General features: G+C 42.3%; 3 protein-coding genes and 1 long non-coding RNA gene across 6 annotated transcripts; 2 read left to right on the plus strand and 2 right to left on the minus strand.

Annotated features, from left to right (window-relative positions):
* The first annotated feature begins 1,243 nt into the window (after positions 1–1,243).
* Positions 1,244–5,893, plus strand: LOC127921349 (uncharacterized). Its single transcript, XM_052505046.1, has 6 exons — positions 1,244–1,579; positions 2,107–2,594; positions 3,138–3,282; positions 3,420–3,487; positions 3,625–5,227; positions 5,694–5,893. The coding sequence occupies exons 1-5, from the start codon at positions 1,244–1,246 to the stop codon at positions 3,836–3,838; spliced, it is 1,251 nt and encodes a 416-aa protein (XP_052361006.1). The 3' UTR covers positions 3,839–5,227; positions 5,694–5,893.
* An 862-nt stretch (positions 5,894–6,755) lies between these two features.
* On the minus strand, positions 6,756–8,856 carry LOC127921348 (uncharacterized). Of its 3 annotated transcripts, none has more exons than XR_008108788.1 (3): positions 7,596–8,388; positions 6,969–7,470; positions 6,756–6,822 (listed from the first exon to the last, which is right to left on the minus strand). It is a non-coding gene; the product is annotated as an uncharacterized LOC127921348 (long non-coding RNA). The 3 variants fall into 3 exon arrangements; XR_008108787.1 differs by adding an exon at positions 8,774–8,856 and having other exon boundaries at positions 6,758–7,470; positions 7,596–7,972; XR_008108786.1 differs by having other exon boundaries at positions 6,758–6,871.
* Positions 8,857–12,240: 3,384 nt separating this feature from the next.
* LOC127921347 (C-C motif chemokine 13-like) lies at positions 12,241–14,595 on the minus strand. Its single transcript, XM_052505045.1, has 3 exons — positions 14,004–14,595; positions 13,694–13,811; positions 12,241–13,446 (listed from the first exon to the last, which is right to left on the minus strand). The coding sequence occupies exons 1-3, from the start codon at positions 14,065–14,067 to the stop codon at positions 13,311–13,313; spliced, it is 318 nt and encodes a 105-aa protein (XP_052361005.1). The 5' UTR covers positions 14,068–14,595; the 3' UTR covers positions 12,241–13,310.
* Positions 14,596–20,665: 6,070 nt separating this feature from the next.
* On the plus strand, positions 20,666–22,779 carry LOC127921354 (C-C motif chemokine 13-like). Its single transcript, XM_052505050.1, has 3 exons — positions 20,666–21,111; positions 21,308–21,425; positions 21,673–22,779. Exons 1-3 carry the CDS (start codon positions 21,048–21,050, stop codon positions 21,803–21,805), a joined length of 315 nt encoding a protein of 104 aa, XP_052361010.1. The 5' UTR covers positions 20,666–21,047; the 3' UTR covers positions 21,806–22,779.
* Positions 22,780–27,376: the final 4,597 nt, after the last annotated feature.

Genomic DNA, 27,376 nt, shown 5'->3' on the forward strand with positions numbered 1-27,376 from the left:
TGCTCTTAATCTTGGTCACATGACTCTGGACCCAGGCCTGAGATGGGTCGACACAAAATCGATTCCCTTTCTTTGTTGTAAACCTGCAACCCATAAACAACAGACATATATTTAGGGGTAACTAAACAAAGCAGACACGAAACTCACATGTGGAAGACGACTGTATGGATGTTCCAACATGACTCTGTGTGTATTGTGCCTGAACCTACAGTCCTACTGGCTGAGGAGGAAGACAAGTATCAGACCATTCAATTACATTCAGAATCACTATGTCATTATTAGGGCTGTCAAACCATTACAACATTCTATCCAGAATATTTCAAATGTTTTACCATTCATTTATATATATTAATATAGAACCTCTATGAGGTTGCAACCATGCATCCCTAGCAACAGAGGTTGTAACCATGCAGCCCTAGCAACAGAGGTTGTAACCATGCATCCCTAGCAACAGAGGTTGTAACCATGCAGCCCTAGCAACAGAGGTTGTAACCATGCATCCCTAGCAACAGAGGTTGTAACCATGCAGCCCTAGCAACAGAGGTTGTAACCATGCAGCCCTAGCAACACAGAGGTTGTAACCATGCAGCCCTAGCAACAGAGGTTGTAACCATGCAGCCCTAGCAACAGAGGTTGTAACCATGCAGCCCTAGCAACAGAGGTTGTAACCATGCAGCCCTAGCAACAGAGGTTGTAACCATGCAGCCCTAGCAACAGAGTTTGTAACCATGCAGCCCTAGCAACACAGAGGTTGTAACCATGCAGCCCTAGCAACAGCGGTTGTAACCATGCAGCCCTAGCAACAGAGGTTGTAACCATGCAGCCCTAGCAACACATTTGGACCCGCCCACCAAGGATATAGAACATGTCCCGTAGAAATCTAAATCTCTGTGTGTGCATGGTGGTTAACATACACCAGTGCTTGGCGAGGGCAGCTACTAGAGGTTCTAGAAACTGAAACCACTGCACCAAGAGGGATCCTCCTCTGGGAGAACATCACACAGCAGTCTCTGGCAGTCATTGCTGAAATCCCCATGACAGCTGGAAACAAAGAACGATCACACTCACTGGTCAACACAGGCATCTCATGTGGTGCTTCTTCCTATACACTCATATGTATACTGTACACACAGACTGTAGACACACTGTACACAAACACACACGTACGCTGTGCAGATGTCGTATGCAGGGAGCAGAGCAGTCCCAGGAGGAGTAGAGCAGTCAGGGTCTTCATGGTTCAGAGATGGTTGAGATGCTGAAGATTGTATTGTCTGAGATGTTCTCTGATGTTCTGGTCTCTGATGCTCTGGTCTCTGATGCTCTGGTCTCTGATGCTCTGGTCTCTGATGCTCTGGTCTCTGATGCTCTGGTCTCTGATGCTCTGGTCTCTGATGGTCTGGTCTCTGATGCTCCGGTCTCTGATGCTCCGGTCTCTGATGCTCTGGTCTCTGATGCTCTGGTCTCTGATGCTCTGGTCTCTGATGCCCTGGTCTCTGATGCTCCGGTCTCTGATGCTCCGGTCTCTGATGCTCCGGTCTCTGATGCTCTGGTCTCTGATGTTCTGGTCTCTGATGTTCTGGTCTCTGATGTTCTGATGTTCTGGTCTCTTATGCTCTGGTCTCTGATGCTCTAGTCTGGTTCTGTGTCAGAAGTCTAGCTGATGCTCTGGCTATATGTCTGAGGTCTGATCTGACCTGTCTTTTATACAGAGAGCTGGTCCATCAGACCCATTGACACTTGACGGGGGAATCTCCCCTCTACTCCTTCATTCACTCTGAATATCTTTCTAAGAACCAACATTCTGCCCTTCAGGTTCCTCTTCCTCAATTCTCTGTAACTCTGTTTCCTCCAGGATGTTCAGCAGCGCTGCTATTTTCTGAAATACTCAGAATACATTTACTGGAGAATTGCATATCAAAGGAAGGATATTAAAGTGGACTATATGCTATATGATACATTACATCAAGTAAAAGAACAATTAAGATTAAATTATGTTCTCTACATCATAACCAACTAGTTTGTAAGTAATTCTTGAAATCAACTACGTGTCTTTCAACGTTTAAATGCAGATTTTAGGATGTGTGTATTTTGATTTAAAACCTGTAGCATACTGTTAATCTTTACATCATAGTGAAATTAAATCACAGAATCTTAATTAATCTCAGATTAGTGGGGTGTGGTTTGTGTCTTCCCTCCTTTTGGAAGGTTGGTGGTTCGTTCCCAGGAAGGTTGGTGGTTCGTTCCCAGGAAGGTTGGTGGTTCGTTCCCAGGAAGGTTGGTGGTTCATTCCCAGGAAGGTTGGTGGAAGGAAGGTTGGTGGTTCGTTCCCAGGAAGGTTGGTGGAAGGAAGGTTGGTGGTTCGTTCCCAGGAAGGTTGGTGGTTCGTTCCCAGGAAGGTTGGTGGAAGGAAGGTTGGTGGTTCGTTCCCAGGAAGGTTGGTGGTTCATTCCCAGGAAGGTTGGTGGAAGGAAGGTTGGTGGTTCGTTCCCAGGAAGGTTGGTGGAAGGAAGGTTGGTGGTTCGTTCCCAGGAAGGTTGGTGGTTTGTTTCCAGGAAGGTTGGTGGTTCGTTCCCAGGAAGGTTGGTGGAAGGAAGGTTGGTGGTTCGTTCCCAGGAAGGTTGGTTGGGTTTCCAGGAAGGTTGGTGGTTCGTTCCCAGGAAGGTTGGTGGAAGGAAGGTTGGTGGTTCGTTCCAAGGAAGGTTGGTGGAAGGAAGGTTGGTGGTTCGTTCCCAGGAAGGTTGGTGGTTCGTTCCCAGGAAGGTTGGTGGAAGGAAGGTTGGTGGATTCCTAGGAAGGTTGGTTAAGGAAGGTTGGTGGTTCGTTCCCAGGAAGGTTGGAAGGAAGGTCCCAGGAAGGTTGGTGGAAGGAAGGTTGGTGGTTCGTTCCCAGGAAGGTTGGTGGTTGGTGGTTCATTCCCAGGAAGGTTGGTGGAAGGAAGGTTGGTGGTTCATTCCCAGGAAGGTTGGTGGAAGGAAGTTTGGTGGTTCCTTCCCAGGAAGGTTGGTGGAAGGAAGGCTGGTGTTTCGTTCCAAGGAAGGTTGGTGGAAGGAAGGTTGGTGGTTCGTTCCAAGGAAGGTTGGTGGAAGGACTGGATAAGAGCGTCTGCTAAATGACTTAAATGTAAATGTAAATGTAAGGTTGGTGGTTCGTTCCCAGGAAGGTTGGTGGTTCGTTCCCAGGAAGGTTGGTGGAAGGAAGGTTGGTGGTTCATTCCCAGGAAGGTTGGTGGAAGGAAGGTTGGTGGTTCGTTCCCAGGAAGGTTGGTGGTTCGTTCCCAGGAAGGTTGGTGGAAGGAAGGTTGGTGGTTCTTTCCCAGGAAGGTTGGTGGAAGGAAGGTTGGTGGTTCGTTCCCAGGAAGGTTGGTGGGTCGTTCCCAGGAAGGTTGGTGGAAGGAAGGTTGGTGGTTCATTCCCAGGAAGGTTGGTGGAAGGAAGGTTGGTGGAAGGAAGGTTGGTGGTTCGTTCCCAGGAAGGTTGGTGGAAGGAAGGTTGGTGGTTCGTTCCCAGGAAGGTTGGTGGAAGGAAGGTTGGTGGTTCGTTCCCAGGAAGGTTGGTGGAAGGAAGGTTGGTGGTTCGTTCCCAGGAAGGTTGGTGGAAGGAAGGTTGATGGTTCGTTCCCAGGAAGGTTGGTGGTTCGTTCCCAGGAAGGTTGGTGGTTCGTTCCCAGGAAGGTTGGTGGTTCGTTCCCAGGAAGGTTGGTGGAAGGAAGGTTGGTGGTTCGTTCCCAGGAAGGTTGGTGGTTCGTTCCCAGGAAGGTTGGTGGAAGGAAGGTTGGTGGTTCGTTCCCAGGAAGGTTGGTGGAAGGAAGGTTGGTGGTTCGTTCCCAGGTCGAGTCATAACAAAAGCCCAAAGCCTCTTTGCCCCTTTAATGCTGAGTGCCAAGCAATCTGTGAATTCCATTTTTTGGATGAATGAAATAGTTATAAACACCCATTGATACTTGAGGAATATAACTTATACAGTTGATGTCGGAAGATTACGTACACCGTAGCTAAATAAATGTAAACTCAGTTTTTCACAATTCCTGACATGTAATCCTAGTAAAATTCCCTGTTTTAGGTCAGTTAGGATCACCACTTTTATTTTAAGAATGTGAAATGTCAGAATAATAGTAGAGAATTATATATTTAAGCTTTTATTTCTTTCCTCACATTCCCAGTGGGTCAAAAGTTTACATACACTCAGTTGGTATTTGGTAGCATTGCCTTTAAATTGTTTAATTCGGGTCAAACGTTTAGTATAGCCTTCCACAAGCTTCCCACAATAAGTTGGGTGAATTTTGGGCCATTCCTCCAGACAGAGCTGGTGTAACTGAGTCAGGTTGGTAGGGATCCTTGCTCGCACATGCTCTTTCAGTTCTGTTAACACATTTTCTATCGGACTGAGGTCAGCTTTGTGATGGCCACTCCAATACCTTGCCTTTGTTGTCCTTAAGCCATTGTGCCACAACTTTGGAAGTATGCTTGGGGTCATTGTACATTTGGAAGACCAATTTGTGACCAAGCTTTAACTTCCTGACTGATGTCTTGAGATGTTGCTTCAGTTTATCCACATAATTTTCCTGCCTCATGATGCCATCTATTTTGTGAACAGCACCAGTCCCTCCTGCAGCAAAGCACCCCCACAACATGATGCTGCCACCCCCGTGCTTCATGATTGGGAAGGTGATCTTCGGCTTGCAAGCCTCCCCCTTTTTCCTCCAAACATAATGATGGTCATTATGGCCAAACAGTTTCATCAAACCAGAGGACATTTCTCCAAAAAGTATGATCTTTGTCCCCATGTGCAGTTGCAAAGCGTAGTCTGGCTTTTTTATGGCGGTTTTGGAGCAGTACCTTCTTCCTTGCTGAGTGGCCTTTCAGATTATGTTGATATAGGACTTGTTTTACTCTATATATAGATAGTTATGTACCTGTTTCCTCCAGCATCTTAACAAGGTCCTTTGCTGTTGTTCTGGGATTGATTTGCACTATTCGCACCAAAGTATGTTCATCTCTAGGAGACAGAACGCGTCTCCTTCCTGAGCGGTATGATGGATGCATTGTCCCATGGTGTTTATACTTGCGTACTATTGTTTGTACAGATGAACGTGGTACCTTCAGACGTTTGGAAATTGCTCCCAAGGATGAACCAGACTTGTGGAGGTCTACAATGTTTTTTTCTGAGATCTTGGCTGTTTTATTTTGATTTTCCCATGATGTCAAGCAAAAGAGGCACTGAGTTTGAAGGTAGGCCATGAAACACATCCACAGGTACACCTCCAATTGACTCAAATGATGTCAATTAGCCTATCAGAAGCTTCTAAAGCCATGACATAATATTCTGGAATACTCTAAGCTTTTTAAAGGCACAGTCAACTTAGTGTATGTAAACTTCTGACCCACTAGAATTGTGATACAGTGAATTATAAGTGAAATAATCTGTAAACAATTGTTGAAAAAATTATTTGTGTTATGCACAAAGTAGATGTCCTAACCGACTTGCCAAAACTATAGATTGTTAACAAGAAATTTGTGGAGTGGTTGAAAAACGAGTTTAAATGACTCCAACCTAAGTGTATATAAACTTCTGACTTCAACTGTAAATGCTTCATGAGCTTAGTTGAACTGTGATAGCCCACCAGAACCCAGAATATTTATTTTTATTTGACTCAAATGCTTGTAAACAAAGTAAATTGAACCTTTATTTAACTAGGCAGGTCAGTAAAAGGGATATTCTACAATGACGGACTACACCGGCCCGAACCCGGATGACGCTGGGCCGAACCCGGACGACGCTGGACCGAACCCGGACGACGCTGGACCGAACCCGGACGACGCTGGACCGAACCCGGACGACGCTGGACCGAACCCGGACGACGCTGGGCCGAACCCGGACGACGCTGGACCGAACCCGGACGAACGCTGGACGGCGAACCCGGACGAACGCTGGCCGAACCCGGACGACGCTGGACCGAACCCGGACGACGCTGGACCGAACCCGGACGACGCTGGGCCGAACCCGGACGACGCTGGACCGAACCCGGACGACGCTGGGCCGAACCCGGACGACGCTGGGCCGAACCCGGACGACGCTGGACCGAACCCGGACGACGCTGGACCGAACCCGGACGACGCTGGGCCGAACCCGGACGACGCTGGGCCGAACCCGGACGACGCTGGGCCGAACCCGGACGACGCTGGGCCGAACCCGGACGACGCTGGGCCGAACCCGGACGACGCTGGACCGAACCCGGACGACGCTGGACCAATTGTTTGCTCATTCTATAGAAACAAGTTAACAAACGATACGGGCAGTTTTGGACTGGACTAGACTACTGTAGACTACTGTATCTCTCCCCACACTCACACCAACTTCACTAGACTACTGTAGACTCTGTATCTCTCCCCACACTCACACCAACTTCACTAGACTACTGTAGACTACTGTATCTCTCCCCACACTCACACCAACTTCACTAGACTACTGTAGACTCTGTATCTCTCCCTACACTCACACCAACTTCACTAGACTACTGTATCTCTCCCCACACTCACACCAACTTCACTAGACTACTGTATCTCTCCCCACACTCACACCAACTTCACTAGACTACTGTATCTCTCCCCACACTCACACCAACTTCACTAGACTACTGTATCTCTCCCCACACTCACACCAACTTCACTAGACTACTGTAGACTCTGACTACTGTAGACTCTGTCTCTCCCTACACTCACTAGACTACTGTAGACTCTGTATCTCTCCCTTCACTTCACTAGACTACTGTAGACTCTGTATCTCTCCCTACACTCACACCAACTTCACTAGACTACTGTAGACTCTGTATCTCTCCCTACACTCACACCAACTTCACTAGACTACTGTAGACTCTGTATCTCTCCCCACACTCACACCAACTTCACTAGACTACTGTAGACTCTGTATCTCTCCCCACACTCACACCAACTTCACTAGACTACTGTAGACTCTGTATCTCTCCCCACACTCACACCAACTTCACTAGACTACTGTAGACTACTGTATCTCTCCCTACACTCACACCAACTTCACTAGACTACTGTAGACTCTGTATCTCTCCCCACACTCACACCAACTTCACTAGACTACTGTAGACTCTGTATCTCTCCCTACACTCACACCAACTTCACTAGACTACTGTAGACTCTGTATCTCTCCCCACATTCACACCAACTTCACTAGACTACTGTATCTCTCCCCACATTCACACCAACTTCACTAGACTACTGTAGACTCTGTATCTCTCCCCACACTCACACCAACTTCACTAGACTACTGTATCTCTCCCCACATTCACACCAACTTCACTAGACTACTGTAGACTCTGTAACAATCCCTACACTCACACCAACTTCACTAGACTCTGTATCTCTCCCTACACTCACACCAACTTCACTAGACTACTGTATCTCTCCCCACACTCACACCAACTTCACTAGACTACTGTAGACTCTGTATCTCTCCCCACACTCACACCAACTTCACTAGACTACTGTATCTCTCCCCACACTCACACCAACTTCACTAGACTACTGTATCTCTCCCCACACTCACACCAACTTCTAGACTATAGACTACTGTATCTCTCCCCACACTCACACCAACTTCACTAGACTACTGTATCTCTCCCCACACTCACACCAACTTCACTAGACTACTGTATCTCTCCCCACACTCACACCAACTTCACTAGACTACTGTAGACTCTGTATCTCTCCCTACACTCACACCAACTTCACTAGACTACTGTAGACTCTGTATCTCTCCCCACACTCACACCAACTTCACTAGACTACTGTAGACTACTGTATCTCTCCCTACACTCACACCAACTTCACTAGACTACTGTAGACTCTGTATCTCTCCCCACACTCACACCAACTTCACTAGACTACTGTAGACTCTGTATCTCTCCCTACACTCACACCAACTTCACTAGACTACTGTAGACTCTGTATCTCTCCCCACACTCACACCAACTTCACTAGACTACAGTAGACTACTGTATCTCTCCCCACACTCACACCAACTTCACTAGACTACTGTAGACTCAGTATCTCTCCCCACACTCACACCAACTTCACTAGACTACTGTAGACTCTGTATCTCTCCCCACACTCACACCAACTTCACTAGACTACTGTAGACTCAGTATCTCTCCCCACACTCACACCAACTTCACTAGACTACTGTAGACTCTGTATCTCTCCCCACACTCACACCAACTTCACTAGACTACTGTAGACTCTGTATCTCTCCCCACACTCACACCAACTTCACTAGACTACTGTATCTCTCCCCACACTCACACCAACTTCACTAGACTACTGTAGACTCTGTATCTCTCCCCACACTCACACCAACTTCACTAGACTACTAGAGACTAGACTACTGTAGACTCTGTATCTCTCCCCACATTCACACCAACTTCACTAGACTAGACTGTATCTCTCCCCACATTCACACCAACTTCACTAGACTACTGTAGACTCTGTATCTCTCCCACACTCACACCAACTTCACTAGACTACTGTATCTCTCCCTACACTCACACCAACTTCACTAGACTAGACTCTGTATCTCTCCCTACACTCACACCAACTTCACTAGACTAGACTGTATCTCTCCCTACACTCACACCAACTTCACTAGACTACTGTAGACTCTGTATCTCTCCCTACACTCACACCAACTTCACTAGACTACTGTATCTCTCCCTACACTCACACCAACTTCACTAGACTACTGTAGACTCTGTATCTCTCCCTACACTCACACCAACTTCACTAGACTACTGTAGACTACTGTATCTCTCCCCACACTCACACCAACTTCACTAGACTACTGTACTCTCTCCACACTGACACCAACCAAGAACTGAACTGTGTAATTGATTTTCAAGAAATTCAAAAAAATATATTTTCGTAATTCCATTATGTTCTGTATTCAAAATGACAGAAGACTTCCTGTAGGCCTGATATGTAATCACACTGACTGACCCATCTGTTATGCAATCATACTGACTGACCCATCTGGCTCTACAATCATACTGACTGACCCATCTGGCTCTACAATCATACTGACTGACCCATCTGTTATACAATCATACTGACTGACCCATCTGTCTATACAATCATACTGACTGACCCATCTGTTATACAATCATACTGACTGACCCATCTGTCTCTACAATCATACTGACTGACCCATCTGTCTATACAATCATACTGACTGACCCATCTGTTATACAATCATACTGACTGACCCATCTGTTATACAATCATACTGACTGACCCATCTGGCTATACAATCATACTGACTGACCCATCTGGCTCTACAATCATACTGACTGACCCATCTGTTATACAATCATACTGACTGACCCATCTGGCTCTACAATCATACTGACTGACCCATCTTGCTCTACAATCATACTGACTGACCCATCTGTTATACAATCATATTGACTGACCCATCTGGCTCTACAATCATACTGACTGACCCATCTGTCTATACAATCATACTGACTGACCCATCTGTTATACAATCATATTGACTGACCCATCTGGCTCTACAATCATACTGACTGACCCATCTGTCTATACAATCATACTGACTGACCCATCTGTTATACAATCATACTGACTGACCCATCTGTCTATACAATCATACTGACTGACCCATCTGGCTCTACAATCATACTGACTGACCCATCTGTTATACAATCATACTGACTGACCCATCTTGCTCTACAATCATACTGACTGACCCATCTGTTATACAATCATACTGACTGACCCATCTGGCTCTACAATCATACTGACTGACCCATCTGTTATACAATCATACTGACTGACCCATCTGTTATACAATCATACTGACTGACCCATCTGGCTCTACAATCATACTGACTGACCCATCAGGATATACAATCATACTGACTGACCCATCTGTTATACAATCATACTGACTGACCCATCTGTTATACAATCATACTGACTGACCCATCTGTTATACAATCATACTGACTGACCCATCTGTCTATACAATCATACTGACTAACCCGTCTGTCTATACAATCATACAGACTTACCCATCTGTTATACAATCATACTGACTGACCCATCTGGCTCTACAATCATACTGACTGACCCATCTGGCTATACAATCATACTGACTAACCCGTCTGTCTATACAATCATACAGACTTACCCATCTGTTATACAATCATACTGACTGACCCATCTGTCTATACAATCATACTGACTGACCCATCTGTTATACAATCATACTGACTGACCCATCTGTCTATTTAATTGTACTGACTGACCCATGTCTCTCTATCTATATAATTAATTAGGGTTCAGTAGAAGATAGATATTTAGCTGACACACGCACTGAACCAAGTATCCTGTTTCAGTTCAGATCAGAAAGATTCAAGTAAAGAGAGACGTCTCGTTTTAAAATAACTCTCACTTCCCTGTTCTGTCACCAGAACTTCGTATGATGCAAATGACTGCAGCTTTTCTAAGAAAAAACATTGCAGCGCCCTTCTCTCATTGTCATTCTCAAAATGTTTGTAATAACTTGAAGCCAGAGTTCACAGTACTGCACAGAGTTACTGGTGGAAACAGGGAGGGACTGACAGTAACTGAACTGGCACGCAAATAACAAACATGTTCATTAAGAAACAGAGTATTTTATAATGTGCTTTGACCATTTCTTTGTGTACAACCGTTTCTGAGAGTGTCGTTCCAGTTGTAGTGTTCTGTTGTGTGATGTCATAATAGTGTTCTGTTGTGTGATGTCATAATAGTGTTCTGTTGTGTGATGTCATAATAGTGTTCTGTTGTGTGATGTCATAATAGTGTTCTGTTGTGTGATGTCATAATAGTGTTCTGTTGTGTGATGTCATAATAGTGTTCTGTTGTGTGATGTCATAATAGTGTTCTGTTGTGTGATGTCATAATAGTGTTCTGTTGTGTGATGTCATAATAGTGTTATCTTGTACGCTGCCAGTATGAAGTCTTTAAATGATCTGCAGCATCTGACATGGGAGAAACATAACTATTTCTCTTGTTAAAAAATATATTTATGATAGTAACAACTTGGTTGACTTTCTGTTACAATGTAACATGTTTGCTGAATAACTTTGAGGCTTGATTGTAACGGCTGTCGTGGGAAGAAGGTGAGGACCAATGTGCAGCGTGGTACCTGTTCATCTTTTTAATAAAGTAAACTGAACACTGAATAACAAAACAACAAAGAAACAACCGGAACAGTTCTGTCTGGTTCAGAAACACAAAGACTGAAAACAGAAAATAAACACCCACGAAACACAGGGGGAAACAGGCTACCTAAGTATGATTCTCAATCAGAGACAACTAATGACACCTGCCTCTGATTGAGAACCATACCAGGGCAAAACTCAAAAACCAACAGTGAAACCCAGGTGGAAACAGGCTACCTAAGTATGATTCTCATTCAGAGACAACTAATGACACCTGCCTCTGATTGAGAACCATACCAGGACAAAACTCAAAAACCAACAGTGAAACCCAGGTGGAAACAGGCTACCTAAGTATGATTCTCAATCAGAGACAACTAATGACACCTGCCTCTCATTGAGAACCATACCAGGACAAAACTCAAAAACCAACATAGAAAAACAAACATAGACTGCCCACCCCAACTCAAGCCCTGACCAACTAAAACAAAACAAAGGAACTAAGGTCAGAACGTGACATTTAAAATGATACAATGTATCTGTCTCTCTGTAATGGGTGTCGTGGGGAGAAGGTGAAGACCAAGGTGCAGCGTGGTGGTACGTGTTCATATGATTTATTCTGACTGAACACTGAATACAAAATAACAAAAGAATAGCCGAAACAGTTCTGACAGGTACAACACACTCAACAGAAAATAACCACCCACAACTAACAGTGAGGAAACAGGCTGCCTAAGTATGGTTCTCAATCAGAGACAACGATAGACAGCTCGTTGCCTCTGATTGAGAACCACACCCGGCCAAACACACAGAAATCCCAAACATAGAAAATGAACATAAAATGCCCACCTTAGTCACACCCTGGCCTATCTCTCTCTCCCTCTCTCTCTCTCTCTCTCTCTCTCTCTCTCTCTCTCTCTCTCTCTCTCTCTCTCTCTCTCTCTCTCTCTCTCTCTCTCTCTCTCTCTCTCTCTCTCTCTCTCTCTCCTCTCTCTCATTAATAGCTATATCAGTATAGTAGAATAGACCTAGTTGCAACCCATTAATATCTATATCAGTAGAATAGACCTAGTTACAACCCATTAATATCTATATCAGTATAGTAGAATAGACCTAGTTGCAACCCATTAATATCTATATCAGTAGAATAGACCTAGTTACAACCCATTAATATCTATATCAGTAGAATAGACCTAGTTACAACCCATCAATATCTATATCAGTAGAATAGACCTAGTTACAACCCATTAATATCTATATCAGTAGGATAGACCTAGTTACAACCCATTAATATCTATATCAGTATAGTAGAATAGACCTAGTTACAACCCATCAATATCTATATCAGTAGAATAGACCTAGTTACAACCCATTAATATCTATATCAGTAGAATAGACCTAGTTGCACCCCATTAATATATATATCAGTAGAATAGACCCAGTTACAACCCATTAATATCTATATCAGTAGAATAGACCTAGTTACAACCCATTAATATCTATATCAGTAGAATAGACCTAGTTACAACCCATATATATCCATTAATACATTAATTGGATAATATGAACCACTCTTTCACAGGATGTTTGAAATTTTCACAGGCTTTATAAAATATTAAATAGGTTACATGTCAAATATGTTTACAGTTTTAGAAAAATAAACAATTAGTTTATCCTAGACCTAGTACATTACATTGAGCCTCCTCTATACCAGTCTCAGATAGGATATTAACCTAGTACATTACATTGAGCCTCCTCTATACCAATCTCAGATAGGATATTAACCTAGTACATTACATTGAACCTAATCTATACCAATCTCAGATAGGATATTAACCTAGTACATTACATTGAACCTAATCTATACCAATCTCAGATAGGATATTAACCTAGTACATTACATTGAGCCTCCTCTATACCAATCTCAGATAGGATATTAACCTAGTACATTACACTGAACCTAATCCATACCAATCTCAGATAGGGTATTGACATGCATGACAAGGTTTGTGTCACTAATGGCAACCTATTCCCTTTAAAGTGCACCAACAAGGGTTGGGGTGTTAGAGGGTGATGGTAGTTGATGACATCATCGTCGTCTTGGCAGTAGTCGATCTGCTCTGAATCTTGGTCACATGACTCTGGACCCAGGCTTTAGAAGGGTCAACACAAAATGTCTTCCCTTTCTTTGTGGTGAAACTGCAACAGATACACAACACATTGTCTCCCAGAACATCCAGTCTGTAATATGAACGGCTCCGTCTTGTCTTGTACAGTGTAGCCTGGATGTAGCCTGGTTCCAGGTGTGTTTGTGCTATCATACCAACTCCTTGTCACTCCTGGTCGTGTTTGGCATGACAAGGAGTTGACGTGAAGTCACAAACAGATCTGGGACCAGGCTATAGCCCAGATGTTTACAGTTTACAGTAGACTATGCTTTACTTACATCAGTGCTTTGCGAGGGCAGCTACTGGAGGTTGTTCTGAGAGAAACTACTTGTTGAAGAGGGATCCTCGCGCTGAATTTCATACAGCAGTCAGGTGCTATTTCCAACGCGATGACACCTGTAAACAAACCACAGTTAACATAACGATCTCCAGGTATGTCTCCAACAGCGTGTTACACAGCATTGCTACACACACACACACACACACACACACACACACACACACACACACACACACACACACACACACACACACACACACACACACACACACACACACACACACACACACACACACACAAACACACACCTGCAGACGTCGTGTGGAGGGAGCAGAGCAGTCCCAGGAGGAGTAGAGCAGTCAGGGTCTTCATGGTTCAGAGATGGTTGAGATGCTGAAGATTGTATTGTTTGAGATGTTCTCTGATGTTCTGGTCTCTGATGCTCTGGTCTCTGATGCTCTGGTCTCTGATGCTCTGGTCTCTGATGCTCTGGTCTCTGATGTTCTGGTCTCTGATGCTCTGGTCTCTGATGCTCTGGTCTCTGATGCTCTGGTCTCTGATGCTCTGGTCTCTGATGCTCTGGTCTCTGATGCTCTAGTCTCTGATGCTCTGGTCTCTGATGCTCTGGTCTCTGATGTTCTGGTCTCTGATGCTCTGGTCTCTGATGTTCTGGTCTCTGATGTTCTGGTCTCTGATGCTCTGGTCTCTGATGCTCTGGTCTCTGATGCTCTGGTCTCTTATGCTCTGGTCTCTGATGCTCTGGTCTCTGATGTTCTGGTCTCTTATGCTCTGGTCTCTGATGCTCTAGTCTGGTTCTGTGTCAGAAGTCTAGCTGATGCTCTGGCTATATGTCTGAGGTCTGATCTGACCTGTCTTTTATACAGAGAGCTGGTCCATCAGACCCATTGACACTTGATGGGGAATCTCCCTCTACTCCTTCATTCACTCTGAATATCTTTCTAAGAACGAACATTCTGCCCTTCAGGTTCCTCTTCTTCAATTCTCTGTAACTCTGTTTCCTCCAGGATGTTCAGCAGCGCTGCTATTTTCTGAAATACTCAGAATACATTTACTGGAGAATTGCATATCAAAGGAAGGGTATTAAAGTGGACTATATACTATATGATACATTACATCAAATACAACAACTGTTCAGATTAAATTCAATTCTCTACATCATAACCAACTCGTTTCTAAGTTACACTTAAATTCAACTATGTCTCTTTCGACTTTTAAATGCAGATATAAGGATGTGTCCATGTTGATAAGAACAATACCTGTATTGCTGTTCTCACTCAGGATTCTTTCTAAGATCCTGTCTCCTCAGATCTCTCCTCCTCATCTTTCTTTTCAATGCCTCACTGTTGCAGCAGAATCCCTCAGACATATTACTGCTTATTAAATCCATACACAGACTGTGGGTATTATTTCCAATTCATTCAGATATATAAAAAAGTCATTTTTATTTAGAAGAATTATAAATAACAAAGGCTACAATATTGGTCCCTGTAGGCTGCCCACATTCGGCAAACAAGCAATTTGCTCATCGGCTCCACGATGGTCCTCAAGGCAGGTGGCCCCAAGGTAGGTCGCCCCAAGGCAGGTGAGGAGAAGAACTGTGTGCAAACCATGCCCCAAAATATTCTAATGAGCCCCCGCCTCAACACTATGAAGTAGCTGGCACTGGATGTGGACTAACCCATTGGGTTGGTGTGGGCTTGGTGTGGATTAGCCCGTTGGGTTGGTGTGGATTAGCCCGTTGGGTTGGTGTGGGCTTGGTGTGGATTAGCCCGTTGGGTTGGTGTGGGCTTGGTGTGGATTAGCCCGTTGGGTTGGTGTGGGCTTGGTGTGGATTAGCCCGTTGGGTTGGTGTGGATTAGCCCGTTGGGTTGGTGTGGGCTTGGTGTGAATTAGCCCGTTGGGTTGGTGTGGGCTTGGTGTGGATTAGCCCGTTGGGTTGGTGTGGGCTTGGTGTGGATTAGCCCGTTGGGTTGGTGTGGGCTTGGTGTGGATTAGCCCGTTGGGTTGGTGTGGATTAGCCCGTTGGGTTGGTGTGGGCTTGGTGTGGACGAGCCCGTTGGGTTGGTGTGGGCTTGGTGTGGACTAACCCGTTGGGTTGGTGTGGGCTTGGTGTGGATTAGCCCGTTGGGTTGGTGTGGGTTTGGTGTGGATTAGCCCGTTGGGTTGGTGTGGGCTTGGTGTGGATTAGCCCGTTGGGTTGGTGTGGGCTTGGTGTGGACTAACCCGTTGGGTTGGTGTGGGCTTGGTGTGGATTTGCCCGTTGGGTTGGTGTGGGCTTGGTGTGGGCTTGGTGTGGACGAGCCCGTTGGGCTGGTGTGGGCCTGGTATGGACGAACCCGTAGGGATGGTGTGCTCTTTATGTGGTCTTGGTGTGGACTAACCCATTGGGATGGTGTGGGCTTGGTGTGGACTAGCCCGTTGGGATGGTGTGCTCTTTATGTGGTCTTGGTGTGGACTAACCCGTTGGGATGGTGTGGGCTTGGTGTGGACTAGCCCGTTGGGATGGTGTGCTCTTTATGTGGTCTTGGTGTGGACCAGCCCATTGGGCTGGTGTGGGCTTGGTGTGGACAAGCCCGTGCCCACATGGGGCAAATGGGGTCATGTTTGCTGGGTGGTAACTGTAGTTTGTTTCAATTCATTTATTCATAAATACATTCATTTGTTAATTTATTTATTCCTTCATTCACTTCTCTGAGCAGACATTTAAAAATTATTCTGTATTTTAATGAAAATGTTTGTTATTTGCATGCCAGTTCAGTTACTGTCAGTCCCTACCTGTTTCCACCAGTAACTCTGTGCAGTACTGTGAACTCTGGCTTCAAATTATTACAAACATTTTGAGAATGACAATGAGAGAAGAGAGCTGCAGTGTTTGTTCTTAGAAAAGCCACAGTCATTTGCATCATACGAGGTTCTGGTGACAGAACAGGGAAGTGAGAGTTGTTTTAAAAAGACGTCTCTCTTTACTTGAGTCTTTCTGAACTGAACAAAAACAGGATACTTGGTTCAGTGCACGTGTCAGCTAAATATGCATCTTCACTTGAAACTTATTTACGTCACACCCTGATCTGTTTCACCTGTCCTTGTGATTGTCTCCACCCCCCTCCAGGTGTCGCCCATCTTCCCAATTATCCCCTGGGTATTTATACCTGTGTTCTCTGTTTGTCTGTTGCCAGTTTGTCTTGTTTTGTCAAGCCAACCAGCGGTTTTGTGTCAGCTCAGCTCTTCCCTCGTCCTCCTGGTTTTTAACCCCTGCCTGTCCTGACGCTGTACCCACCTGTCAGACCACTCTGCCTGCCCCTGAGCCTGACCCTGACCCTGACCCTGACCCTGAGCCTGACCCTGACCCTGAGCCTGACCCTGACCCTGACCCTGACCCTGACCCTGACCCTGACCCTGACCCTGAGCCTGACCCTGAGCCTGCCCCTGACCCTGAGCCTGACCCTGACCCTGACCCTGACCCTGACCCTGACCCTGACCCTGAGCCTGACCCTGCCCCTGAGCCTGCCTGCCGTCCTGTACCTTTGCCCCTTTTGCTGCTATAAACATTGTTACTGCGACACAGTCTGCATCTGGGTCTTACCTCGACCCCTGATAATTTAATCATATAGAAAGAGAGCCATCAGTCAGTATGATTGTAGAGCCAGAAGGTTCAGTCAGTATGATTGAAGAGCAAGATGGGTCAGTCAGTATGATTGAAGAGCAAGATGGGTCAGTCAGTATGATTGAAGAACAAGATGGGTCAGTCAGTATGATTTTATAGACAGATGGGTCAGTCAGTATGATTGTATAGACAGATGGGTCAGTCAGTATGATTGTAGAGACAGATGGGTCAGTCAGTATGATTGTAGAGCCAGATGGGTCAGTCAGTATGATTGTAGAGCCAGATGGGTCAGTCAATATGATTGTAGAGCCAGATGGGTCAGTCAATATGATTGTATAACAGATGGGTCAGTCAGTATGATTGTAGAGCAAGATGGGTCAGTCAGTATGATTGTATAGACAGATGGGTCAGTCAGTATGATTATATAGCCAGATGGGTCAGTCAGTATGATTGTATATCCTGATGGGTCAGTCAGTATGATTGTAGAGACAGATGGGTCAGTCAGTATGATTGTATATCCTGATGGGTCAGTCAGTATGATTGTATAGACAGATGGGTCAGTCAGTATGATTGTATAGACAGATGGGTCAGTCAGTATGATTGTATAACAGATGGGTCAGTCAGTATGATTGTAGAGCCAGATGGGTCAGTCAGTATGACTGTATAGACAGATGGGTCAGTCAGTATGATTGTATAACAGATGGGTCAGTCAGTATGATTGTATAGCCAGATGGGTCAGTCAGTATGATTGCATAACAGATGGGTCAGTCAGTGTGATTACATATCAGGCCTACAGGAAGTCTTCTGTCATTTTGAATACAGAACATAATGGAATTACGGAAAGATTTTTCTAGAATTTCTTGAAAATCAATTATACAGTTCAATTCTTGGTTGGTGTCAGTGTGGAGAGAGTACTGTAGTCTAGTGAAGTTGGTGTGAGTGTAGGGAGAGATACAGAGTCTACAGTAGTCTAGTGAAGTTGGTGTGAGTGTGGGGAGAGATACAGGAGTCTACAGTAGTCTAGTGAAGTTGGTGTGAGTGTAGGGAGAGATACAGAGTCTACAGTAGTCTAGTGAAGTTGGTGTGAGTGTAGGGAGAGATACAGAGTCTACAGTAGTCTAGTGAAGTTGGTGTGAGTGTAGGGAGAGATACAGAGTCTACAGTAGTCTAGTGAAGTTGGTGTGAGTGTAGGGAGAGATACTGAGTCTACAGTAGTCTAGTGAAGTTGGTGTGAGTGTGGGGAGAGATACAGTAGTCTAGTGAAGTTGGTGTGAGTGTGGGGAGAGATACAGAGTCTACAGTAGTCTAGTGAAGTTGGTGTGAGTGTGGGGAGAGATACAGAGTCTACAGTAGTCTAGTGAAGTTGGTGTGAGTGTGGGGAGAGATACTGGGGAGAGATACAGTAGTCTAGTGAAGTTGGTGTGAGTGTGGGGAGAGATACAGTAGTCTAGTGAAGTTGGTGTGAGTGTGGGGAGAGATACAGAGTCTACAGTAGTCTAGTGAAGTTGGTGTGAGTGTGGGGAGAGATACTGAGTCTACAGTAGTCTAGTGAAGTTGGTGTGAGTGTGGGGAGAGATACAGTAGTCTAGTGAAGTTGGTGTGAGTGTGGGGAGAGATACTGTAGTCTAGTGAAGTTGGTGTGTGTGTAGGGAGAGATACAGTAGTCTAGTGAAGTTGGTGTGAGTGTGGGGAGAGATACAGTAGTCTAGTGAAGTTGGTGTGAGTGTGGGGAGAGATACAGTAGTCTACAGTAGTCTAGTGAAGTTGGTGTGAGTGTGGGGAGAGATACAGAGTCTACAGTAGTCTAGTGAAGTTGGTGTGAGTGTGGGGAGAGATACAGAGTCTACAGTAGTCTAGTGAAGTTGGTGTGTGTGTAGGGAGAGATACAGTAGTCTAGTGAAGTTGGTGTGTGTGTAGGGAGAGATACAGTAGTCTAGTGAAGTTGGTGTGTGTGTAGGGAGAGATACAGTAGTCTAGTGAAGTTGGTGTGAGTGTAGGGAGAGATACTGAGTCTACAGTAGTCTAGTGAAGTTGGTGTGAGTGTAGGGAGAGATACAGTAGTCTACAGTAGTCTAGTGAAGTTGGTGTGAGTGTAGGGAGAGATACAGAGTCTACAGTAGTCTAGTGAAGTTGGTGTGAGTGTGGGGAGAGATACTGAGTCTACAGTAGTCTAGTGAAGTTGGTGTGAGTGTGGGGAGAGATACAGAGTCTACAGTAGTCTAGTGAAGTTGGTGTGAGTGTGGGGAGAGATACTGAGTCTACAGTAGTCTAGTGAAGTTGGTGTGTGTGTAGGGAGAGATACAGTAGTCTAGTGAAGTTGGTGTGAGTGTAGGGAGAGATACAGAGTCTACAGTAGTCTAGTGAAGTTGGTGTGAGTGTGGGGAGAGATACAGGAGTCTTGTCCGGTCCATAACTGCCCATAGTATAACAAAATATTTCCTGTCCTTGTTTTTGTGAAAAGCCAGGGATGGGTTTGGATAAATGTAACCACTCTCACATTCATAGACAGAGCTACGGATGGAAGGACTGAGCATCCATGATGTCAACATGATAGTTTTAACCAGTTCTCAGGATATACAGTGGCTGTTTACATTTCCTATGTTTTAAATGACAGTAAAATAAGCTTATATTCTGGGTTCTGATGGGGTTATGACAGTTCAACTAAACTCAAGAAGCATTCATAAGTTATATTCTTCAAGAATCAATGCGTGTATATCATTAATTTATTAGTCCAATAATGGATATAGCAACTGTGGAATGTTTTTGTTATGACTCAAATCAAATCAAATCAAATTTTATTTGTCACATACACATGGTTAGCAGATGTTAATGCGAGTGTAGCGAAATGCTTGTGCTTCTAGTTCCAGGTACCAGGGATCAAACCACCAACCTTCCAAACTGAGGGAAGACACAAACCACAACCCCACTACATCTGAGATGAATTGATATAAAAAGACTCTATGATTTAACTTCACTATGATGTAAAGATTAACAGTATACTACAGGTTTTAAATCAAAATACACCGTCCTAAAATCTGCTTTTAAACGTTGAAAGACACATAGTTGATTTCAAGAATGACTTACAAACTAGTTGGCTATGATGTAGAGAACTTCATTTAATCTTAATTGTTCTTGTACTTGATGTAATGTATCATATAGTATATAGTCCACTTTAATATCCTTCCTTTGACATGCAATTCGACAGTAAATGTATTCTGAGTATTTCAGAAAATAGCAGCGCTGCTGAACATCCTGGAGGAAACAGACTTACAGAGAATTGAAGAAGAGGAACCTGAAGGGCAGAATGTTGGTTCTTAGAAAGATATTCAGAGTGAATGAAGGAGTAGAGGGGAGATTCCCTCATCAAGTGTCAATGGGTCTGATGGACCAGCTCTCTGTATAAAAGACAGGTCAGATCAGACCTCAGACATATAGCCAGAGCATCAGCTACACTTCTGACACAGAACCAGACCAGAGCATCAGAGACCAGAGCATAAGAGACCAGAACATCAGAGACCAGAGCATCAGAGACCAGAACATCAGAGACCAGAACATCAGAGACCAGAGCATCAGAGACCAGAACATCAGAGACCAGAACATCAGAGACCAGAACATCAGAGACCAGAGCATCAGAGACCAGAACATCAGAGACCAGAGCATCAGAGACCAGAACATCAGAGAACATCTCAGACAATACAATCTTCAGCATCTCAACCATCTCTGAACCATGAAGACCCTGACTGCTCTACTCCTCCTGGGACTGCTCTGCTCCCTCCACACGACGTCTGCAGGTGTGTGTGTGTGTGTGTGTGTGTGTGTGTGTGTGTGTGTGTGTGTGTGTGTGTGTGTGTGTGTGTGTGTGTGTGTGTGTGTGTGTGTGTGTGTGTGTGTGTGTGTGTGTGTGTGTGTGTGTGTGTAGCAATGCTGTGTAACACGCTGTTGGAGACATACCTGGAGATCGTTATGTTAACTGTGGTTTGTTTACAGGTGTCATCGCGTTGGAAATAGCACCTGACTGCTGTATGAAATTCAGCGCGAGGATCCCTCTTCAACAAGTAGTTTCTCTCAGAACAACCTCCAGTAGCTGCCCTCGCAAAGCACTGATGTAAGTAAAGCATAGTCTACTGTAAACTGTAAACATCTGGGCTATAGCCTGGTCCCAGATCTGTTTGTGACTTCACGTCAACTCCTTGTCATGCCAAACACGACCAGGAGTGACAAGGAGTTGGTATGATAGCACAAACACACCTGGAACCAGGCTACATCCAGGCTACACTGTACAAGACAAGACGGAGCCGTTCATATTACAGACTGGATGTTCTGGGAGACAATGTGTTGTGTATCTGTTGCAGTTTCACCACAAAGAAAGGGAAGACATTTTGTGTTGACCCTTCTGAAGCCTGGGTCCAGAGTCATGTGACTAAGATTGAGAGCAGATCGACTACTGCCAAGACGACGATGTCATCAACTACCATCACCCCCTAACACCCCAACCCTTGTTGGTGCACTTTAAAGGGAATAGGTTGCCATTAGTGACACAAACCTTGTCATGCATGTCAATACCCTATCTGAGATTGGTATAGAGGAGGCTCAATGTAATGTACTAGGTTAATATCCTATCTGAGATTGGTATAGATTAGGTTCAATGTAATGTACTAGGTTAATATCCTATCTGAGATTGGTATGGATTAGGTTCAATGTAATGTACTAGGTTAATATCCTATCTGAGATTGGTATAGAGGAGGCTCAATGTAATGTACTAGGTTAATATCCTATCTGAGATTGGTATAGAGGAGGCTCAATGTAATGTACTAGGTTAATATCCTATCTGAGATTGGTATAGATTAGGTTCAATGTAATGTACTAGGTTAATATCCTATCTGAGATTGGTATAGAGGAGGCTCAATGTAATGTACTAGGTTAATATCCTATCTGAGATTGGTATAGAGGAGGCTCAATGTAATGTACTAGGTTAATATCCTATCTGAGATTGGTATAGATTAGGTTCAGTGTAATGTACTAGGTTAATATCCTATCTGAGATTGGTATGGATTAGGTTCAGTGTAATGTACTAGGTCTAGGATATACTAATTGTTTATTTTTCTATAACTGTAAACATATTTGACATTTAACTATTCAGTAAACTATTTAATATTTTATATTTTGTAAAGCCGTTGAAAATGTCAAACATCCTGTGAGAGTGGTTCATATGATTCAATGAATGTATTATAGGTCTATTAATGGATATATATGGGTTGTAACTAGGTCTATTCTACTATACTGATATATAGATATTAATATATAGATATTAATGGGTTGTAACTAGGTCTATTCTACTATACTGATGTATATATTAATGGGTTCTAACTAGGTCTATTCTACGATAATGATGTATATATTAATGGGTAACATGTTCTCAATCTGCAGCTGTTTAAATAAATCAAGTACTCTGAATAATTCTCTGATATTCATTTCAACATTCTTAATGTGTTGAGAATATACATTAAGTTCCCCAAAAATGAGGAACACCTTAGTAATATTGAGTCTCCCCTTTGTCCCTCAGAACAGCCTCAGTTAGTGAAGGCATGGACTCCACAAAGAGTCTCATGTGTTCCACAGCGATGCTTGACACTTGTGTCAAGATTTTCTTTTATTTATTTAACTAGGCAAGTCAGTGAAGAACAAATTCGTATTTATAATGACAGCCTACCGGGGAACAGTGGGTTAACTGCCTTTTTCAGGGACAGAATGACAGATTGTTACCTTGTCAGCTCGGGGATTCGATCCAGCAACCTTTTGGTTACTAGTCCAACGCTCTAACCACTAGGCTACCTGCCACCTCCAAGATGGCTGGATGTCCTTTGGGTGGTGGACAATTGTTGAGACGCACGGAAAACTGTTGACCGTGAAATGTTCCTAATGATTTGTACACTCAGTGTATGACTCCCTCTGTCACACGCCATTTCAAATCCCTCTCATCGATCGCATCAAAACTGACTGATGCCATCTACTGGAGAAAAACGGAACTAACTTCCTAGACATTTCATTTTTATTATGAACTGCTATAATGCTGTAATAACAGTCTGTTACTATATGAACTGGTATAATGCTGTAATAACAGTCTGTTACTATATGAACTGGTATAATGCTGTAATAACAGTCTGTTACTATATGAACTGGTATAATGCTGTAATAACAGTCTGTTACTATATGAACTGGTATAATGCTGTAGTAACAGTCTGTTACTATATGAACTGGTATAATGCTGTAATAACAGTGTTACTATATGAACTGGTATAATGCTGTAATAACAGTGTTACTATATGAACTGGTATAATGCTGTAATAACAGTCTGTTACTATATGAACTGGTATAATGCTGTAATAACAGTGTTACTATATGAACTGGTATAATGCTGTAATAACAGTGTTACTATATGAACTGGTATAATGCTGTAGTAACAGTCTGTTACTATATGAACTGGTATAATGCTGTAGTAACAGTGTTACTATATGAACTGGTATAATGCTGTAATAACAGTCTGTTACTATATGAACTGGTATAATGCTGTAATAACAGTGTTACTATATGAACTGGTATAATGCTGTAGTAACAGTCTGTTACTATATGAACTGGTATAATGCTGAAGTAACAGTGTTACTATATGAACTGGTATAATGCTGTAATAACAGTGTTACTATATGAACTGGTATAATGCTGTAATAACAGTGTTACTATATGAACTGGTATAATGCTGTAATAACAGTCGTTACTATATGAACTGGTATAATGCTGTAGTAACAGTCTGTTACTATATGAACTGGTATAATGCTGTAATAACAGTCTGTTACTATATGAACTGGTATAATGCTGTAATAACAGTGTTACTATATAAACTGGTATAATGCTGTAATAACAGTGTTACTATATGAACTGGTATAATGCTGTAATAACAGTGTTACTATATGAACTGGTATAATGCTGTAATAACAGTGTTACTATATGAACTGGTATAATGCTGTAGTAACAGTGTTACTATATGAACTAGTATAATGCTGTAATAACAGTGTTACTATATGAACTGGTATAATGCTGTAATAACAGTGTTACTATATGAACTGGTATAATGCTGTAGTAACAGTGTTACTATATGAACTGGTATAATTCTGTAGTAACAGTCTGTTACTATATGAACTGGTATAATGCTGTAATAACAGTGTTACTATATGAACTGGTATAATGCTGTAGTAACAGTCTGTTACTATATGAACTGGTATAATGCTGTAATAACAGTGTTACTATATGAACTGGTATAATGCTGTAATAACAGTGTTACTATATGAACTGGTATAATGCTGTAGTAACAGTCTGTTACTATATGAACTGGTATAATGCTGTAGTAACAGTCTGTTACTATATGAACTGGTATAATGCTGTAATAACAGTCTGTTACTATATGAACTGGTATAATGCTGTAATAACAGTGTTACTATATGAACTGGTATAATGCTGTAGTAACAGTCTGTTACTATATGAACTGGTATAATGCTGTAATAACAGTGTTACTATATGAACTGGTATAATGCTGTAATAACAGTCTGTTACTATATGAACTGGTATAATGCTGTAGTAACAGTCTGTTACTATATAAACTGGTATAATGCTGTAATAACAGTCTGTTACTATATGAACTGGTATAATGCTGTAATAACAGTCTGTTACTATATGAACTGCTATAATGCTGTAATAACAGTGTTACTATATGAACTGGTATAATGCTGTAATAACAGTCTGTTACTATATGAACTGGTATAATGCTGTAATAACAGTCTGTTACTATATGAACTGGTATAATGCTGTAATAACAGTCTGTTACTATATGAACTGGTATAATGCTGTAATAACAGTCTGTTACTATATGAACTGGTATAATGCTGTAATAACAGTGTTACTATATGAACTGGTATAATGCTGTAATAACAGTCTGTTACTATATGAACTGGTATAATGCTGTAATAACAGTCTGTTACTATATGAACTGGTATAATGCTGTAATAACAGTCTGTTACTATATGAACTGGTATAATGCTGTAATAACAGTCTGTTACTATATGAACTGGTGTAATGCTGTAATAACAGTGTTACTATATGAACTGGTATAATGCTGTAATAACAGTCTGTTACTATATGAACTGGTATAATGCTGTAATAACAGTGTTACTATATGAACTGGTATAATGCTGTAGTAACAGTGCTACTATATGAACTGGTATAATGCTGTAATAACAGTCTGTTACTATATTTACTGGTATAATGCTGTAATAACAGTGTTACTATATGAACTGGTATAATGCTGTAGTAACAGTGTTACTATATTATTATATTATTATTATTATTATTATATGAACTGGTATAATGCTGTAATAACAGTCTGTTACTATATGAACTGGTATAATGCTGTAATAACAGTCTGTTACTATATGAACTGGTATAATGCTGTAGTAACAGTCTGTTACTATATGAACTGGTATAATGCTGTAGTAACAGTCTGTTACTATATGAACTGGTATAATGCTGTAATAACAGTGTTACTATATGAACTGGTATAATGCTGTAATAACAGTCTGTTACTATATGAACTGGTATAATGCTGTAATAACAGTCTGTTACTATATGAACTGGTATAATGCTGTAATAACAGTGTTACTATATGAACTGGTATAATGCTGTAATAACAGTCTGTTACTATATGAACTGGTATAATGCTGTAATAACAGTCTGTTACTATATGAACTGGTATAATGCTGTAATAACAGTCTGTTACTATATGAACTGGTATAATGCTGTAATAACAGTGTTACTATATGAACTGGTATAATGCTGTAATAACAGTGTTACTATATGAACTGGTATAATGCTGTAATAACAGTGTTACTATATGAACTGGTATAATGCTGTAATAACAGTGTTACTATATGAACTGGTATAATGCTGTAATAACAGTCTGTTACTATATGAACTGGTATAATGCTGTAATAACAGTGTTACTATATGAACTGGTATAATGCTGTAATAACAGTGTTACTATATGAACTGGTATAATGCTGTAATAACAGTGTTACTATATGAACTGGTATAATGCTGTAATAACAGTCTGTTACTATATGAACTGGTATAATGCTGTAATAACAGTGTTACTATATGAACTGGTATAATGCTGTAATAACAGTGTTACTATATGAACTGGTATAATGCTGTAATAACAGTGTTACTATATGAACTGGTATAATGCTGTAATAACAGTCTGTTACTATATGAACTGGTATAATGCTGTAATAACAGTGTTACTATATGAACTGGTATAATGCTGTAATAACAGTGTTATTATATGAACTGGCATAATGCTGTAATAACAGTCTGTTACTATATGAACTGGTATAATGCTGTAATAACAGTGTTACTATATGAACTGGTATAATGCTGTAATAACAGTGTTACTATATGAACTGGTATAATGCTGTAATAACAGTGTTACTATATGAACTGGTATAATGCTGTAATAACAGTGTTACTATATGAACTGGTATAATGCTGTAGTAACAGTGTTATTATATGAACTGGTATAATGCTGTAATAACAGTCTGTTACTATATGAACTGGTATAATGCTGTAATAACAGTGTTACTATATGAACTGGTATAATGCTGTAATAACAGTGTTACTATATGAACTGGTATAATGCTGTAATAACAGTGTTACTATATGAACTGGTATAATGCTGTAATAACAGTGTTACTATATGAACTGGTATAATGCTGTAATAACAGTGTTACTATATGAACTGGTATAATGCTGTAATAACAGTCTGTTACTATATGAACTGGTATAATGCTGTAATAACAGTCTGTTACTATATGAACTGGTATAATGCTGTAGTAACAGTCTGTTACTATATGAACTGGTATAATGCTGTAGTAACAGTCTGTTACTATATGAACTGGTATAATGCTGTAATAACAGTGTTACTATATGAACTGGTATAATGCTGTAATAACA

This window comes from Oncorhynchus keta, unplaced genomic scaffold (genome assembly GCF_023373465.1).
Source record: "Oncorhynchus keta strain PuntledgeMale-10-30-2019 unplaced genomic scaffold, Oket_V2 Un_contig_2207_pilon_pilon, whole genome shotgun sequence".
NCBI lineage: Eukaryota > Metazoa > Chordata > Actinopteri > Salmoniformes > Salmonidae > Oncorhynchus > Oncorhynchus keta.